General features: G+C 40.6%; 2 protein-coding genes across 7 annotated transcripts in view; one reads left to right on the top strand and one right to left on the bottom strand.

The window, feature by feature from the left end:
• The window catches only part of LOC138918351 (phosphatidylinositol 3,4,5-trisphosphate 3-phosphatase TPTE2-like), a 390,322-nt gene that overhangs the window by 205,905 nt on the left and 164,615 nt on the right, over window positions 1–19,802 (bottom strand). For both annotated transcript variants that reach the window (XM_070239583.1, XM_070239584.1), the window contains 7 exons: window positions 19,344–19,405; window positions 17,468–17,548; window positions 13,758–13,863; window positions 8,841–8,932; window positions 6,026–6,121; window positions 3,972–4,039; window positions 2,128–2,389 (listed from right to left, as the gene is read on the bottom strand). In XM_070239583.1, the coding sequence (XP_070095684.1) occupies window positions 2,278–2,389; window positions 3,972–4,039; window positions 6,026–6,121; window positions 8,841–8,932; window positions 13,758–13,863; window positions 17,468–17,548; window positions 19,344–19,405 (617 nt within the window). In that variant the 3' untranslated portion in view covers window positions 2,128–2,277. Of the gene's footprint in view, window positions 2,390–3,971; window positions 4,040–6,025; window positions 6,122–8,840; window positions 8,933–13,757; window positions 13,864–17,467; window positions 17,549–19,343; window positions 19,406–19,802 lie in introns of those variants that run through there.
• LOC138918357 (mitochondrial ornithine transporter 1-like) overlaps window positions 1–19,802 on the top strand; it is a 68,336-nt gene that overhangs the window by 11,568 nt on the left and 36,966 nt on the right. The window contains exon 5 of one of the 5 annotated variants that reach the window (XM_070239606.1): window positions 5,914–6,078. The exons of 3 other annotated variants lie outside the window; for them this stretch is intronic. In XM_070239606.1, coding sequence (XP_070095707.1) covers window positions 5,914–5,954 — 41 coding nt within the window. In that variant the 3' untranslated portion in view covers window positions 5,955–6,078. Of the gene's footprint in view, window positions 1–4,359; window positions 4,725–5,913; window positions 6,079–19,802 lie in introns of those variants that run through there. One more of the 5 variants, XM_070239604.1, reaches the window with a different exon arrangement.

Raw genomic sequence — 19,802 nt, 5'->3', positions numbered from 1 at the left:
ACTCAGAATTGCCAGAAATCTTGATGCATTTTGGAGGATTAGGGGAGAGAAACCCCAACTGTAGTCCCCTTTATTTCTAAAAGCCAGGTTCTTAAAAACTGCGGTTTCCTTCCCTTGTTGTTGGCAGTATTGAGAAAGGTGACTGGCTCGGTTGAAGAGTGAGATCGCAGTTTTTCCCCATTCCCCTAAGCCCGCCGCCGCCTCTGCCCTCCGTGGGTTGTTGCTCCAGGAATTTTAAAGGAAACCGTACAACGTATTCTGCCACAACACGTTTCTGTCACACAAATACAGGGAATAAAGTAGTCATAACGTGGAAGCAACTTGAAAGCATGTTCCTCCAAGACCTCTTCCTCCAAGGGGAGCCCGATTAGGGGAGTAAAATGACAACTTCTGTCAGAAAAGCAGACAGCCTTCAGCTAGGCTGCTGCACCGGTAGCTGGGACCCTTTGTGGGCTATTTTGAGGGGAAAAAAGAGCACCATAACCAGGCAGCCTGCCAGGATTGCACGGCTTTCTGTGCCACCATGATGCCCAGCGGCTCAGAGCTCTACTCCCATCTGTGCCGCTCTGCCACCACCAGCCCTTCTCTAAAGTACGGCTCTAGGTCCCCATTAAAAAAGATACCTACGGTGGCAACTGCCAGATAGTCTGAGCTGCCAACCTGGGTGGTGAGTGGTTAGCATGCCAGTTACGAAGTTGCTTAGTTGGAGTGGTCTGTCCCAAACCCTATTTTTTCCCCACGAACTTCTTTTTTTTTTTTTAGTGTGCTTTTTGCCAAGCACAAGGTTTTCAGGAATGAGTACACTGTTTTAGCAGAGGCACCGGTTCTTATCAGTTGCTACCTCTCACTTCTTGATAAATTCAACTTGGTCTAGACTGTTGAGAGCCTTGCCAATAAAAGGAAAATCACTCAAGGATAATTTAAATAAAGCCAAAATAGAACTGTTTTCAAGGACAATTATGGCCCTGAGATAAAGTTGCAGTGAAGGTACTTAGAATAAAATAGCACCCAGTACCAATGAGAATATGATTTCCGGTGGACACAGGGCTAGCGTGTGTTTATGACAGAAAGGTGACCTTGCCTCGCAGTTCCACATCACCTGAGTGAAGTCGGTTGTGAGTAGGGGTGGGTTGTAAAATAATCTAGATTTCTCCAGGCAAATATTTCCTTCGGCTTCACTTATGATGTTACACAAAAGCAAAAGTTACTGAGATTCTTTATCCTTCATGTTTACCAAGATTCTGTTAGCCTCCCCGATGTCTGTGCCTGTAGAATTAAAGGAAGCTCGTCACTCCGTGCGGTGCTTGGGGCAAGAGAGTAGTGTGTGTTGGGGGTGGGGGACTGCTTGTGGAATGGTTCTTGGGGTTTGAAAGAGTCTTTGCTGCCAATGTGATGTTTGCTAACAGACAGTTTGTAAATCAAGTGGAGGAAGAAAATAGGGATTGCCTTTCTAATAAACCTGAAATTACAAATGTGAAAGCAGGGAATACATACTTGTTCAAAAATATATAAGTAAATGAAATAAACCCATAGTATTGGGGAGAATCGCATTTTTAAAATATCTCGATTATTTTGATATGAAAGTTTTATTTCAAAGTTCTTAAAAGTGGTAACTTTTAATGTTCCTGTTAGTGCTGTTGAGTCAATTCTGACTCCCAGCGACCCTGTGGACAGCAGAGCAGAACCCTGCCCGGTCTTTTTGTACCATCCTCTCGCCTTCCAGCGCTCTATCAGACAATTCTCCGCTGCTCTTCACAGGGCTTTCATGGCCAATTTTTTTGGAAGTGGGTGGCCAGGCCCTTCTTTCTAGTCTGTCTTAGTCTGGAGTCTCTGCTGAAACCTGTCCTCCATGGGTGACCCTGCTGGTATTTGAAAAACTGGTGGCACAGCTTTCAGCATCACAGCAACATGCAGCTGCCACAGTATGACAACCGACAGATGGGGTGGTGTGGTTCCCTGACCAGGAAAAGAACCCAGGCCACAGTGGTGAGCACGCTGAATCTTAACCACTAACCCCCAGGGCTGGCGAGTGTTCCTGTGTACTGTGTTCCAAATTTATCTCAATACAGATGAAAACTATGTGTGAAGTATATTCCTTCAAAGAAGAAAAAAAAACTGCCACTGACATTTTACCTTTTATATTTTTAATAGATTTCTTAACACATGTACATATATGTAAATAAAAGTATACTGTCAAAGAGACAGGTTTTTAAGATGTCAACGTGCAGTAGGGATTGAAAAGACGTGATTCTATCCTGGAAAGGACACTGTGCTCAGTCAGACGTTAGTTCTGGCTTTAAAATATATCTCGACTGCAAACTTTGGACCATAAATTTTCCATGTCTTCTGTTTATGGGGATTATCCAGTTCGCTTCTTGAAAGATAAAGCCTAGAATAGAAAAAAAATCATTACGTTTAATTTTGGGCTAAGAGGAAAGCCATGCAGCTGGGCCCGCTTGTTAGAGCTTTAGAAGAGACCTGGCCACGGTTAGGCTCAGCCCCTTCTCAGAGCCCGTCCTCCCACCTTCTCTAGGGAGACGCAAAGTATCTTAATCCTCAGTAACACAGCAGTAACAACATGTCGTCGATTCTTTTAACATTGCCTGTAATGGAGTTAATGACATCTGGGTTTAATAAAATATGTTTCTATATGGGACAAATCAGCCAGAGAGACTCGATGTGTATTAAAACAGAGTAATAAAATACTGAGTGTCTTTTAAATGATGAAGCTGGCATTTTCAGCTGATTAAGAATCTTGTAACTAATAAAAACAGCTTTACTAGGTAGTATGGAAATTTAAATGTTAAATCTTTAGAAACACATAAGTGAGGAGAAAAGTCATCTAATTTGTTGCCTCTCCTATATGATTATGGTGTTTTAAAGGAAAAAACTGTTCTTAGCAAGAACCACTTTTCAGGAGTAGCATCAAGTGACGTTCTGCCCAGATGTCTATATGAGGGACTTTGTTCCTGTTAGGAATCAAAGTTTATTGTTTGCAAACATCTAGGGAAAAAATTGCTAGAAATTTTCCATTAAATCCAAAGTTCAGTCTATCAGAACCCGTTAAATGTGTGTCATTGTAAGTGTGTAGGCTGGATGTTCAGTTCAGTGTTGCCTCACTGGACTTGTGTGATTAGATGTAGTTCAGGGTTGAAGGAAAGGCTAGGCTTGCATGTAGTGAGAACTATCAATTCATGCCACGTACAGTCACAACCACTTCTTCAAAACTCACCTGCACAAGGTTTTCAATATTACTTTCCTTTTGTATTTCATGGTATGCTGATACCTACCAATGATCTGAAATTTTCAGCACCACAAAACATACTCCTTAAAGTGAAGAACTTATAGACTCAGGAATGAGTTTCCAGATATGGTAGAAGATTCTTTGGAATAATAATCTTCAAATCAATTAATTTTTAAAAAAGCTTTCCCAATTTAGTTATTAGAAAATCATTTTAAATGGGAGACTATTAATGATTTTTTTCAGCTGTCTTTATGGTACTTATTGTGTCTTATAACTTCTGCCATTGATATAAATGAGTCAATCAGCTTTTAAACTAGCTGAAGCCTTGCTAGATGATGCCTTCTTTTGGAAGAGAATTTGCTGGTGGCCGGTCATCAGTAAATCAACACATACTGAGGACCTGCCATATTCGAGGTACTGAGCAGACTCATATTAAACTTCCATGGGAGGGATTTACCACCACACCCGAGATCTGATTAGAATACATTTTAACTTATAATGCAGTCCTATGGTATAGACCTTGAGGATGATGCAACAGGGGGTCTCAAGAATAACCATATTTTTTAAATACTCAGATTAAGATGAGTAAGGCAATGAAGAGTGGTGACTAGAGGACTTTTTGGTTTCTATAAATTGAGCTTATGGTAATCAGCAAAAGACTTGCCATTTCACCTTACACATACATTGAAGATGAAGCCATTTCTACTGGATTATATCATAGCCGTACCTGTTTTTCATGAATGATGTATGAAAGCAGAAGAAAAACGGGCATTTGTCATAGTACTTAGGAATATTCTAAAAAGACATGGTTTAAAAATAAAAGGTTATTTTTCATAGTAAAATTGATACCAAGAACTAATCATTCCAAAGTGATTAAAATTCCTTCCTTTATTCATGTTTATCAGACAATTGTAGCCATTAAATATGCAGCACTTACAGTCTTTAACATTACACTTAACACGCAAAGGAGAAGGCTTTAAGAGACGGCTCTTTTTTTTTTTTTTTTGAGGAAGATCAGCCCTGAGCTAACATCCGCCACCAATCCTCCTCTTTTTGCTGAGGAAGACTGGCCCTGAGCTAACATCTGTGCCCATCTTCCTCTACTTTATATGCAGGACCCCTACCACAGCATGGCTTGTCAAGCGGTGCCATGTCCGCACCCGGGATCCAAACCGGTGAACCCTGGGCCGTCCAAGCGGAACGTAGGAACTTAACTGCTGCGCCACTGGGCCGGCCCGAGACTGCTGTTCTTTTGCTGTTTCTACCAAAAATTTCAAGGAAATCTATTTTTTCCGTGATAGGTATTTATAAATGTAGACAGTGGTCTTTTAATCTGGTTTAGATAGTGCTAAACAGAATCTACTAAGGATCTATGATTATTTATGCCCAAATATATTGTCCATTTCTACAAGGAGCAGCTGCATTGGATAATTAACCGTCATTATTGATGATGATAAAAATACCTAAATTTTTTGAAAGTGCTTTCATCTCATGGCCCTGGAAAATCACAAAGGCCAGGTATTACTAATGTCCCCTGGGTCAATGCCGTTACACCAGTGCTTCTGCTTGGTGTAGAGACCACTGATAGAGAATTCAAACTGGTCCATTATTCAAGGGGTAACCATCCACTGTGGGAGCAATCCAGGTCACTTGCTTCAACATATTTACCATTTCAGTACTTAACAGATTCTCTCCCAACAGGGAGCAAGCAGCAGCTGAAGGAAGGCACAGGAAATAAGTTTTAAATTGATCAGCATATTTACTTATTGGCAGTTCTCTTTGGTGATTTAATAGGAAGATGAAACTACTGAGGCTTAGAAATTTGTTATATACAGAATAATACACATTTTTTTTGAGGAAGATTAGCTCTGAGCTAACATCTACTGCCAATCCTCCTCTTTTTGCTGAGGAACTGGCCCTGAGCTAACATCCGTGCCCATCTTCCTCTACTTTATATGTGGGACGGCTGCCACAGCAGGGCTTGCTGAGCGGTGCCATGTCCGCACCCGGAATCCGACGGTGAACACCGGGCCGCCGAAGCAGAACGTGCGAACTTAACTGCTGCACCACCAGGCTGGCCCTACTCACACATTTTATGACTATCAATATAAACTATATACATGATATTCAGAGTAATGACAATGGCAGACGTTCAGTTTTTCATAAAGTAAATATTAGATTAAAACTACCATTTACAATGTATTGTAAATCAATTCAGAGAAAAATAAAATCTCCCTCACTTTAAAGTATTTTGTAAATTATGGGGAGTGATGAATTTTTTTTTTTTTTTTAGTTTGGCAGAAGCTAGTGTTATTTTTTAATTTTTTTAATTTTTATTTTTTTCGGATGTACATCATATTTCAAATTCTGTATACATTACATCATGTTCACCACCCGAACACTAATTATAGTGCATCCCCTTGGGGAGCGATGTATTTTAAAGATACAAAACAAAAATGTGATCACTGCTATAGAGTAAAACATACCTTTGTTGTTTTAACATCTTGGTTTTTGTATTTTTTTCTTATTTGAAAGTTAATCCATGCAAATTGTATAGAATTTAGAAAAAACAAATGAGCAAGAGAATTTTAAAATTACATATGCTTTTCTTTTAAAAAAAAATTATAGATCTGACTTGTTGCTTTTGTTTTCTCCCTCTCCCTGGCTAGGGATTGACATCTCCTATCATCTCCCTTGTTGGGAATTGTAGCAAAGGAAATCCGAAACCAGAATCAAAGACCAGACAAGAATAATGGCATAGGTTGTTTCTTGATTACTCACGGAGGAAGAGAAAAATTGCACTTTCACGTCATCATACAGAGGTGGACAATTAACTGGAGTGATTATCACTCTATCTGTTTCCACATCATGATGTATCTGTGAATGAATACATGGAGTTCAGAACTATACACCTAGCTAATAATGAGATAATGAGTAGAACAGTGAAGTTCACGTTCACTTATTGAGGCTTGCTATATTTATTGAGTACTCTTGGTCTCATAGCCCAATCACATGTATATCTACACGTTAATCATTATTTCTATAAAGTTGCAATACTGTTGTTTACATTTTTGAAAGGCCAACATATCTGAGGGTTATGGTGGGGCACTGTTGAAAAGCAAGTATTCAATTTTCTATTAGAGGTTTACCAAGTAAACTTTACTGTTGAATGTGTGTCACTCAATTTTCATATATTAGGAACATGCTAAGAAGCTCAATTTTAAAGTTGATATTCACATTCAAAAAGCAATGCATAATTGGTCACGTTCTATCCAAAATGTTGTGATTGCTGATGGGATCATAGGCCTTGTTCCTAGCAGACTGCTGGATGGAGTGGCCAAAGATATGTCAAGTTTCTGGAATGAGCAACTTTGAAGCTATACTGAATATTTCTGTTATTGCTTCATCCTTGTATAATAGTGGCACCACAGTGAGAAAGGTCTATACTAGACCTTGTGAAAAATACAGAAGAAGGTGCAGACTCAGTTGACGCTTCAGGGAGCTATACACATAAGGAACAATAGTAGCATGGCATATAATGACGTGTCAAGTTGTATGATGAAGACTGAGTGTGCTGTTGTGTGCTTCAGGGGAGGTTAACCAGAGGTATAGAATGAGAAAGCTTCACTAAGGCGGTAGAAATTGAGTTGGGCATGGAAGGACTTGTATAAATGAAGAAGAGCATTGAAAAGATAATCCAGTTCAGGCAGGAGGCAGCTGGGGGTGGGGGATGGGGCCAGAAAGGGGAAGGGGGAGGAAAGACCAACAAAAACATGAATCAGACATTATTGTGTTCCAAAGGCCAAAGGGGACCCAGTCTACTTGGAGTGGAGACTGCAGGTCAAGTTATGATGGAAATAAGCTCAGGTATGATAGGGCTGTATCTTGAGAGTTGAAGAGCCAGGGAAATAAGAAGGAAGTTGTTGAAGAATATGGTGGGGCATTTCCTTTGTGACAAAGTGGCCTGATAATTATCACATATAACATTTATTTAGTGATTAATAGCTCACAAAGCAACTTCAACTATATTATGTAATTTAATCCTCACAACACTTGAGATGTAATCTTTATTTTACAGATAAGAATACTGAGCCAAATATAGTAACTGGCTTTGACCATGGGCACTCAGTTTGTCTTCTGCTCTACCTATAAGCTTTTCACAATGAGAGCAGTATTTCAGGATGCATATTGCAGGATCCTATATACTGCATTATAAGGAGAAAGAAAAGGTAAGGAGATGATTGTAGAAATCTAGGCGTGAGCAAATGAGGTCCTAGACTAGGTGGTAGCAATGGGAACAGAAAGGAAGGGAGAGAGTGAAGAGAGATTTCAAAGGTATAATCAGCGGGAATTGGTGACTAACTGAATATAGGGGGCCAAGGCAAAGAGAGAACCAAAGATAATACCAAATTTGAAGGCCTGAGCGAGAGAATGCTGGTGTCATTTGCAGAAGCAGAGGAAAAGCTCATTTGATAACTACGGATCGACAAATGCGTTTGAATTGTTAGGGCAGAGACTGTCCATGTTGTAGCTCCAGTATCTATCACACAGTGGGTGCTCATAAATATATTGAGTGAATGAAAGAAAAAAATTATAGTTTAAGCCAGGGGGATGGATGAACAGAACCAATAATAGTGTATGTGTGGAGAGAAGAGCAGAAAGCCAAGGATCAGGCCTCGGTGAGTGCCCTCAGTTGGGAGGGGGGCACAAAAAGAAGGGAAAAGAGTGCTGTTGGAGAGGTAATAGTAGAACTAGAGAGAAAAGCCTGAGAGAGAATTTTAAAAGTTAATTTTTCTTAGACCCATTAAGGAAGCTTGCTTATTGCTTCAGAAAAGGTCCATAGTCTTAGGCATTTCTCCAACATGTAAGAAAACATTGACTACCAGCTCCCATTGCTTTGGGTAAAGAGATTCCTCTTGCATTGTTTCTCACAGAGCAGTTCCATGGGACATCTGAGTTAGAATGACTTGGGACATCACTAAGTCTAGAGATTCCTGGGCCCCATTCCAAATTTCCTGAATTATACTTTTGGGGTGCAACCTAGGAATCTGCATCTTACAAGCTCCTAGGTGATTTTCATGCACACTAAAATTTCACAATCAGTGCCATCCAATAAAAGGACCATGAGGCAGCATCCCACAAAGCACAACCAGAAGGATCTACAACTAGAATAACACCTACGTACTGGCAGGGGGTGGGGGAGAGGCCTTTGGGGAGAAGAAGAAGAAAAATCAAATAAGATTGGCAACAGATATTAACTCAGGTGCGAATCTTAAAAAAAAAAAAAAAAAACAAAAGGATTCCTTTAAAAAGAAAAAATACTCTGGTAGATTCCTGGGAAACTGCTTGACATTTATGGAAAAATGAGACAATGCAACACTCTTAACTGAAAATATATTCTGGAAAATGCCCTGAAAAAACTAGTTTGAACAGTGAGTTTAATTTAGCTCTGACTAGGGACACTCAGTCGGATGGTAACCAGAAAGCAACTTGGCCTCTCTTTGTGGTGAGCACTGGTCTGGGGAGGTCAAGATGCTGATTTGACATTGAGATTGAGACAAATACCAGAATTTTCAGTTCACGTGCTTTCTCTTACCCTACAGTTCTTGGAAGCAGAACAGACAAAGACAATCCTTTTGCCCATTATTATTTGTACTTTCAGATCACGTCCATTTCCGTTTCCAACACCTGAATGAAATTAAAAAGTTAGGCTGGTTAGAGCAAAGATCAAAATGTCTCCCCAATTAAAATTATGGATTAAAACGAGAAAAGATTATCCCAGCTAACAACGTGTCAATATAGAAACATTTGGGACATGCATAGATTTTGTCTTTGAAGGACAAGGCTTTAAGCCCAAATCTGTCTCCTAAAGCAGACGTTATAAGGCTGGAGAAAAATAAAAAGTCATATAGGTCAGCTTCTAAGACTTAGAATCTCATCTTTTCATCTTTCTAAGAAAAAAAAATAGAAAAGGTGACTTGCAACCTTCCTTGTTAATGTGTTTCTTTCTTCAGACTTCTAATCATGATGTTTCTTAACAAATTTAAGTCCAGTTCCTAGCGCAGTCTCTGAAAATATCGAATAGCTGGATCCAAACATTTCTACGGTGCTCAGGATGTATTTACAGACAGATGGTTTCTTGCTCCTTTTTCAATTCCAATGGCCCACTTCCCTTAGCATTTCCTCAAAGGGCTGGTTTCTCAAGCCTCCAATTAATTTTTATTGTTTTCCTTTCAACCCTGCATATTTCACTTAAATATGCATGGAACTAAAGGTACAAAACTAAAACAAATATTCAAATAAAGTCATATACTAATCATTCTTTTTTTTTTTTCCAAGGAAGATTAGCCCTGAGCTAACTACTGCCAGTCCTCCTCCTTTTTGCTGAGGAACGCTGGTCCTGAGCTAACATGCATGCCCATCTTCCTCTACTTTATATGTGGGACGCCTACCACAGCATGGCGTGCCAAGCGGTGCCATGTCCGCACCCAGGATCCGAACCGGCGAACCCTGGGCCGCTAAGAAGCGGAACATGTGCACTTAACTGCTGCGCCACCAGGCCCCCCATATACTAATCATTCTTGATTGTTCATCTTATATTATGTTTGTGTTGCTTTCTCTAATACCGTATTATTTTTTTTCATGTTTTTTTATAGCCTTTTTTTTTTTTAAGATTTTATTTTTTTCCTTTTTCTCCCCAAAGCCCCCCGGTACATAGTTGTATATTCTTTGTTGTGGGTCCTTCTAGTTGTGGCATGTGGGACGCCGCCTCAGCGTGGTTTGATGAGCAGTGCCATGTCCATGCCCAGGATTCAGACCAACGAAACCCTGGGCCGCCTTGCAGCGGAGCATGCGAAGTTAACCACTCGGCCCCGGGGCCAGCCCCAAATACTGTATTATTGATTTGTCATTAGGAATCATGGTTTCTTTGCCTCAGCTCCCTCTGTCCTATTCCAGTTGCAAATCTTCTTCCTACTGATGTCTACCAGAGATCAGTAAAATGTAGAACTAAACTAAGTCAAATGCTTATCACATGACAAGAAAAGGGCATTGATTTATAAGCTTAAATTAATTCTCACACCTTTAAAATTTTTTAAATAATTGAAGTATACTTACATGACTTAAAAATAAAAGGTAAAACAGATGAAGTGAAAAGTCTCTGTCTCACCCATCTTCCCGTTTAGTTCTCCAGCCCCAAATAGATAATCACTACTATTAGTTTCTTGCTTTTCATGCATACATAATCAAATATGAATATATATTCTCCCAGAGAATTTTATATGTGTACACACACACAAATATGAATACACATTACTGCCCCCTTTTGTCTTACAGAAATTGTTGCATACCATAGTACTGTCCTGTACCTTGCATTTTTTTAACACACATTAAAAATTTTATTTAACTCCTTAATTAATAAGGAACCAGTAAAATGTTACAGCTGGTTCAAAGTACTGCACATTTATAGGCAAATAAGGAATGATGAATTTACAGATATAAAACTGTCAACAATCAATCACTTTTCACTGAACACAACTAATTTGCATTTCTATGTACAAAACCTATTTGCATTATTATCAGTTTTCTACAACTTACAGAGTTGTAGAATAGCTTAAAGACCATGAGAGGTGGAGGGAACCACGGAAGGGCACCCTAGACAAGATACTGCCTGTTTCAAAGTCTTCCACACTTTTTCCTGACAGTCTCCCATCCCCTTTCTGTTGTGATCAAAACAATCTGAAAGGAAGATTATTATTCCAAAAGAAGGCTGGTGTCATTAGGTTTGGCCTGATGATTTACATGGTGCAGCAAGAATTTTAACTTCCCTCAGAGGCCTTCTTAAGTTGGCCCCACAAGCCTAGACCCACATTGTACTGAACAGCTGCTACGGTCACAACTTTCTATCTGGAAGTCTTCATGAGGAATCTCAAATTGGACTTTTAAAATCCTCTATTTTATGTTAGACCGAGATTAGGAAACCAAATGCATGAAATTCTCCATTTTTCACCTGCAGTACTTAAAAATTTGGGTTAGTTCCTCTGTTCACCACATCTGCACCTTATGGTTTTACTAAATGTCTCCACAGAGTTTAAATAAAATTCAAAATATTAAGAGAGAGGTCACAGTCTTAGGATACAATATCAGACTGGAACAACATATGAAATTCTAGAACTTATTAAAAACATTTCTAAGCTTAGGATTTTGAGAAACTAATCTTATTCTCATTGTTCATATTAGAGAAATGCACTAAAACTCCATTAAACTAGGAGGCCGCCCCGTGGCCGGGCAGTTCAGTCCGCGCGCTCCGCTGCCGCAGCCCAGGGTTTTGCTGGTTCAGATCCTGGGTGTGGACATGGCACTGCTCGTCAGGCCACGTTGAGGCGGCGTCCCACATGCCACAACTAGAAGGATGTGCAACGAAGATATATAGCTGTCTACCGGGGGGATTGGGGAAGATAAAGCAGAAAAAAAAAAAAAAGATTGGCAACAGCTCAGGTGCCGATCTTTAAAAAAAACTCCATTAGACTAAATGCGTGTTTGCCTGTTTTGAATAGTTTAATACTCACAGAAGTTTGTATAGATACTGTTATTCCCATTGTTAACAAAGAGGAAACTGAGGCAGAGTGTGCACTCAGGTACCATACAGGCTCTCACACCATCCAGTTGGTCTATAGTTGGGTTTAAATTTCTTAGAGGAAGAAACTGCTCCAACAGCCAACTGTGTTGCCTCTCACTCTGTGGAATAAAGCAGCCTTGCAGTCTAGTGTGCAGGGCCCCACTGAGTGTGGGAAGGAAGGGGAGCAAAGCGCTTCTGACCTCTACTGGGCAGCCTCCTGCTAGAACAGGCTGTGTTTCTAGGCTTTGCCTGCATGATGCTTGCTTGAAAATCTAGACCAAAATTTCCCACAGAAACAATGCTACTAGGTTGAAGTTAGTTTCAGAAGCCAGAAACCTACATAATCTGTTTGTGGTAATCCACCAAAATTCCTCACCACCACCTCTTGGTGATGGTGATATGGGTGGGTGTGTGTGCATGGAGGAGGTATGTAAATAATTTGAAAAAAGCATTTTATATTTTAACAACTGTAATCTATCTTTTCAACTATGTAGTTTATATATATTTATTTAAAGATTCTTTTATTTGTAAATGATTGGATGAAATGTTAAAAAAATAAATATCTAGATCTTACTTTGTGTGACTCTTCAGAAGGCTGAAAACACTAGGCTGTCTGGGTGGATACCAATGCTCTGGCACCATTCCACCCATGAGAGGTCCAGCACTCAGCACCTCCTCATGGTCTACAATCTGGCTGTTGCTTTAGGGATCAGAAGCCTCACCCCCTGCTGCACCTCTGGCAGTGAGAGTGAGGCCCTATCCCCTTTCTGCTGAGACATCCCTGCCTTCCCACCTCCTGGAGGTGAGCTGTGCAGGAAAGAGAGGTGAGTGATGGAGAAATAGAGACATGGGACTTGAGGCCAGTTCCTCTCCCTTCCTTCCTTTCTTTTCTTTCTCAAGTCCCAGAGATGGACGATCTGACCAATTTTCCTGCCTCCCTGGGCGGTGGTGGATCCCAGTCTCTCTCCATCATTCTTGAAGCAGGCAAACATCAATTCTTTTGAAGCTTATAAGGATTTTTACTCCTGGTAATAATCAGTAACAGTTGGGGTGTTGAAAGACACCCGATACAGCCCAGGTTTCTCTCAACCCTTTCCAGGCTCATGTGGATTCAGGTAGGGAAGATCTAAGCACTGTCCCCTCAAGAAGCTTTCCCTGACCCCCAGGCTGGGTGGGGCCCAGACTCTGTGTGCTCCCAACACTGTGGTCAGCTCTTTATCTTCGTACTCATTCCGCCCCTCTGCTAACCACCCAGCGACTCCTTAAGGGCAGAGAAACACTAGCATGGGGCTGGCCCAAAGCAGGTATTCGGTAGTTATTTGTAAAAAGAATTTGTGGCAACAAAATTCATTTGCTGTTTGGGCATTTAAGACATCTTGATGGAGCTGCTGAGAGTGAGGGGGCTACAGGTGGAGGAGGGAGGGCAAAAGGAGAGACCAGGGTGATGAGAAAACAAAGGGTCTCTGAAAGGAGTAGGTGAGAAAATGGTAGAGATGCTGCTGCCAAGACCATCCCTGAACTAGAGGTGGGTATGAGAGAGAAGTGGTCTCCAGGGCTCACAGGCCCTTCCTCTCTTCTGCATCAGAGGTTCCACCCTGAAAAATCCACCTGGGCTGAGACCAGAGCAGCAATAAGAACAAGAGAAAAGGGAAGGGGATGGACCCCCCAAAGTGGTGATGGGAGAGGAACGGAGAAGATGTCTAAGGGTTGCTAATATGACCACAGCACTGCTAGGCCAATAGGAAATTCCAGGGGGAGGGGTTCATATGTGAGGATACATAAAAAGACAACTGTGAGTTGGGATTGTCTGTTTTATATAACCGTAAGGGAAACTCTCTCGAATAGTAAGAACACTGGCCTTCCTGCCCAATTTTCCAATTATACTAAAGCACTTACCATGAATTGAATGAACAATAATTTTTTTTATCATAAGTATCCTTCTTGGAGGAAGATTCATATTGTAGATATTTTTCACAGCTGCAAAGTATCCAACATACCTATTCTGCAAAACAACAGAAGCCTCAGTTTAAGTGGAGATGAAAAGTCTAAAGTCAGCATTCCTGATTTTTTTTCTATACATAGAACTTGTTAAGGAGAGTAATTAATTAAGGAAACATTTATTGGATGACATTATATGAATCTACATACATGCCATTATAGGCATTTTTATATATGTTGCCTCATGACTGAATATCTACCTTAAAAAAAGATACTGAACTAAGTGCTGTGGGGAAGGAACAAGAAAGGAGCCAGGTGTTGCTTATAGGCTGCTATGATTGAGAGGTTGACCAACCAGAACCAACAAAGCAGTTTCAACAACATTACAGTGAGACGCAGCTAACTGCAACTGTGAAAAAGGTCGATCCAAGGGTAGAAGCTTGACTGTGACGGAGTTAAAGGAAGGCTTGTGGTTTGGTGGAGAGTCGCCTCCTAGGCATGAGAGAACTGCAGATGTGAAAACTCAAGAGGAAGACTTCTCTAGGCCAGTGGTAGATACATATTCTTCTCTCGTTCCTTCACGTTGCATTTCCCCAATTCTATTTTCAAGGAAGCCCTGTCCTTTTTAGTCTAGTTCTTCTCCTGTGGCAGGCTGCTCACAAGGGCTCTCTCCTTGAATCTTTCTTCAAGAAGCTGAAGAGTTCAGGTACTGAATCAACTGGACTTAAAAGTTCGCGGACTCTTCTGCACCCAATGAGAAGTGTTAAATTAACTGCCATACTTTGCATTGGAAAGGGCCAGTCAAGGGAAGCGCCCTTGCAATTTCTTAACTCAGAGGTGGATGAAATGTAGTCTGTAGAATGGCCCACAATGCAGGGTCAGAATTTGATGGTATCTGAGAATTACCTCCCCACATGGAGGGAACTCTGTCCTGGGGCTTTGCCAACACAGCTCGGAAACCTGGGGCCGGGTCCTTGTATTGCTCTCCCAGTGAATCAGAAAAGATTCAGTTGTAGCCTAGGGAGTGCCAGTTCTGGACCAAAGTTAGAGAAACTGTGCATGACTACAGAAGAAATGGTGAAGGGAATCTGTACAGCGAGAGTCCTTGAAGGAGTTGCATCTAGCGTCCCCTTGGCTTCTGCCACTAGATTCTTGATCTTTCATTAAAGGATGTAACCCATCATGGCCCTAAAGCTGCTCTTACTCTCACTCTTCCTTCTCCTTCAGCCTAAAACAACAGGGTTTGTAACAGAAGTTAATAAGACAAGCATCTATTTAGTAAGCATTCACTACAAACAAAGGAGATACTATAAGAGGTGCTTTGGGATGCCAAGGTTGGGAAGATGGGTAAGACATGGGCCTTGTCTGCAAAAGGGGCAGAGAAGTCGCCACTTCAAATAGCTAGAGAATAATATAAAGTCACTTAGTCCCTAAAAGAAACACAAAGGGATATAAAAACTGAAAAAGCAAGAGACTACATCAGGCTGGGAAGAGAAAAGGACTCCAGGAAAAAGGGTCCACATGAGCAACAGCATGTGGGTATAAAGTGGTACCAGGCTGAGAAACAGCAAATGGTCCAAATGTGTTAGAGCGTAGGACATGTGAATGTACATTATGGAAGAAATGGTTGGAAAAATAAGATCTTGATGCCAGATTAAAATGTTTATATTTGTTGCCCTTGGCAAAGGGGAGCCATTATGGATTTTGAGCATGGAAATGTCAGGATTAGATCTGGGCTTCAGTAAGTTCAAGTATTACTTTTAGCCTATAGCTTATTACTATCTTTTTTTTTCTTGGGTGTGGCAGAAAAGTATCAGTGGATAAGGTTGAGTTCTTTTGCCCCAAACTAAATTTCTAGAGCCAGCAGTTACTAAATTTCCAGAGCCAGCTAACAAGGCCAAGGTTATCTATTCAGCTCCCATCACTTCATTCAAAGAAAACTTTCTTTCACAGCCGCATCCACATCTAGTTAACAATTGCCAACCAACTCTCACTTCGGTTTGAGAGGCAATATAGAAAAGGCAAAAACAGATGAGATGCTGTGCAGAGGATGGGAAATAATGGGTTTCAGAGTCTGACAGATCTAGACTTGAGTTCTTGGTTCAAAAAAATTTCACTGAACTTCAATGTTCTAATCTGTAAAATGGGAATCACAATGGTGCCCTCTCATGGAGTTATTGAGAGTATTAAAGGAGATAATGAATACAAAGCACTTAGCGTGGTTCAACAAAGTCTAGTATGTTGTAAACTCTATAGGATAAATGTCCAAGTTCCTTCAATAAACAAAGTACAAGGAATAAAGAAGAGAGATGGAAAACCTATAAACTAAAAGAGACTTAACAGACAAAGAAACCAAATGAAATGTGTGGCCCTTGTTTAGACCCTGATTGAAACAAACTAAATTTAAAAAAAGATTTAAAGATAATTGTGGAAATTTAAACATGGAGTAGACATTTGAAATTATTAAGATATTATTAAGGTATAATATTCTTAGATATGATAAATGGTTTTAAGGGTTTTTTAAAGAGTCTTTATGTTAGATGTCACACTAAAATATCTGTTGTATAAAATGATCTGATGTCTGGGATTTCCTTCAAAATAATCCAGGTATAGAGAAAGGATGGAGAGTGAGTGTGTGTGTGTGCACGCGCGCGAGGAGAATGGGGAGAGAATGGATGAAACATGGTTGGCTACATGATGAAATGATTGTTGAAGTGGTGAGGTGACTGTAAGGAATTTATTATATGATTGTCTTGACTTTTTGTGTGTGTGTGAGTAAGTTTCACCCTGAGCTAACATCCATTGCCAATCTTGCTCTTTTTTTTTGCTTGAGGAAGATTGTCCCTGAGCTAACATCTGTGCCAATCACCCTCTACTTTGTATGTGGGATGCCTCCAAAGCATGGCTGATGAATGGAGTAGGTCTGCACCTGGGATCTGAACCTGCAAATCCTGGGCTGCAGAAACAGAATGTGTGGAACTTTAATCACTTGGCCATAGGCCGGCCCTGTCTTGACTTCTTATACTTGAACAAGTCCACAATAAAATGTTTTCAAAAGGAAAAAATAGGGTAATAGCATATATTTCACATGGGTTGTCTGAATATTAAATGAGCTAATATATGTAAAAGTACAATAGTGTCTGGTATATAATAGGTTTTTGAAAAATGTTAATTTCCTCTTTTCTCTCTGTTTAAAAACACAGCCTCCCCATCTCTCTTTCTCTGTCTCTCTCTCACACACACACATGTGTGCACATACACACTTGTGATGTTCTGCAAGGGCTGAATTGTCCCAGTAGGGGTTTGTGAAAGACTCAGTTCCTTTCTGCAGGGAAATAAAAGGCTGATGACTTTAGATATTTTCAGAGGTCTGGAACCTTAGAATTGGACCTTCCTACTTTGGGAGGGGAATCAACTCCTGAGTTCTGTAAACAATAACCAATATAAAATGGAAAGCAGGATGCTCTGGGGAGAACTCAGTGCTTGCAAAGCACAGGCATGCCATAGGCATGGCTCTCGGGACCTGGGAAGGATCCAGGCCTGTCACGGGGCACCCAAGTGCTGCTACCTGATCACCAAAGGAGAAAAGTCTAAATGAAACTAAGTAATAGGCACCAATCTTAACCAAATTCCCCAAAGAACCCACCTTTTTTTAAAAAGAAACTTACCTGGGAAGGAGTTTCTACTCCCTGAAATTTAGAGCTGCTGGTTTTATCTGTTCGTCGTTCTCCAAAATAATAAAGGCTCTCCTATAGAAAAGGGGACAATCCAATCATGGCTCATTTTCACTCTCCTTTCCTATATAAGGTACTCTTCAAGTTTCCAAGGCACATTATTTCCTTAAATCAGCGGTCTCTGGGCAGAGGCTATCCAATACAACAAAACTAAGAAGGCAACAGGAAGGTCTGCTCTCATGCAAAGGCTGATAAAGACATGGGGTTTCAGAGCTGGAAAGACCTTAGGGATCATCTGGTCCTTCTTCCTACCTTTCCATTTTACAAAGGGGAAGATTGAGACCAAAAGGAAACCAAGTGACCTGTCGCGGAGACATATGCAGCCAGGTGAGAGAGCACAGGCCCAGAGCATAGGTCTCTGGCTCTCAGTTTAGGGCTCTGGGTCAATGGCTTTTGATCTTTTTATTTTTTTATTTATTTTATTTATTTTTTTTGAGGAAGATTAGCCCTGAGCTAACTACTGCCAGTCCTCCTCTTTTTGCTGAGGAAGACTGGCCCTGAGCTCACATCTGGACCCATCTTCCTCTACTTTATATGTGGGACGCCTACCACAACATGGCTTGCCAAGCGGTGCCATGTCCGCAGCTGGGATCCGAACCGGCAAACTCCGGGCCGCCAAAGTGGAATGTGCACACTTAACTGCTGTGCCACCGGGCCGGCCCTGATCTTTTTATTTTTAAAGCTACAATCTACATTAATAAACCTAGGACACACACACACACACACCCCTGAAACAAAAGTTCCACAAAATAATACTACCATTTGACATTTTCTATTTAATCTATTTTATTTTATTAAAAAACATGCTGGTCACAACCCAATAAGTTGATTTACAACCCACTGATAGATCATGATCCGTAGTTTGAAAAACACTGTCCTAGAACATCCATTTTATAATTTGTGTGTCTCAAATTAGAAAAAAAGAAGATGGTGGAATTAGAGTGCTGGGTATTGTGCATAACCCACAGCTCCTCTTATCTGGACTGGCAGCCAAACGAGGAGCAGAGCTGCTGAGAGTGTGTCCTTTAAGTGGTAACCTCTCAGCAAGATCATGGCAGAAAAAAGACTGACGACCCTACTTAAAGACGTAGAAACAGCCCACTCTGTCTTCTCACAAATTTCTAGAGGGCACAGACCCCACATATACTGAGTACGCAAAGATAATAATATTCGGGCAAGACTTGGCTCTGAGTTGAAAAACGATACCGTCTATCTTCCTAGCACTTCTGAGGATGTTTAAGGTCCTTTGGAGAATTTACCTAATCAATCTTGGTACTATTCTTGTGAGGAAGGAAGAATTCTGCAGTTGGTGGGAGTAACAGCAGATCTGGGACTAGGGGAGGCGAGTAAAACCTCTAGATTGCTGAGTATTTGTACAATTGCATAACTTGGACCTTACTCATCTCATCTCAATCCTGCCCCCATTGAGTCCTGTTTCTATTTAAAATGTTGCTATTGTATACATCATGGAGTTTTTGCATTAATTTTTATTTTTGAAAGTATTGAATTAGAATATTATTTATCTTAATTACTAAAATTTTTGGCATTCCCTTAATTTTTGTGCCCAAGGTGAGTATGTCACTGACATCACCCTCATCTTGGCCCAGAGTAAGAGGTACCTAGGTTAGTTACTAACTAGAGCAAGTTAAACAAGGATGTATTAAAACCAAGCTTTCTAATAACCACCTCTCCAATTACATTTTCATAAGTACCATGACTCAAAGGATCATCTTAACATCCTACCAGTAAGGTTTCAGAACTAGCGAATTCAATCAGCGCAGGACAGAGTTGATAGTAACATCTTTCATACCTCTGCAGTTACAAATATTTCACAGGCAATCAGGCAGGCACAAACCATAGTACCAGTCCGTCCTGGAAAAGAAAACAGTTAGTTCGTGAACCAATGTTCATGGTAATACTTGGTATAAAAATACTCTTAGAAATTTCCTAAGAGTTCATTTTGGATTGATTTTCTTTCACTCTGAAAGTGCTTGTTCAAAGTATTTCAATTCAGAAATAGCCAAAGCTGTTTCACTGCTCAGAGGTTCCACCTGGAATTCTGCCCTAACTCTGTGCATGAACGCACAAGGGCACGTGTATACCGTTCTTGAGTTACTACTGCTGGGGGCTGCAGTAATAGGCAGAAGCAATCAGCTCTGCTCTAGGACTCCAAAGCTAAAGAGCTGCTTACCAATTAAGACCTAATTACATACCCTGTTTTTCTAACTAAAAGTACCTATAAAAGATAAAACATGGTCAGAACCCAAAA

The sequence above is a fragment of the Equus caballus genome, chromosome 17 (assembly GCF_041296265.1).
Source record: "Equus caballus isolate H_3958 breed thoroughbred chromosome 17, TB-T2T, whole genome shotgun sequence".
NCBI classification, from domain to species: Eukaryota; Metazoa; Chordata; class Mammalia; order Perissodactyla; family Equidae; genus Equus; species Equus caballus.
This window is presented reverse-complemented; position numbering and strand designations above follow the sequence as displayed.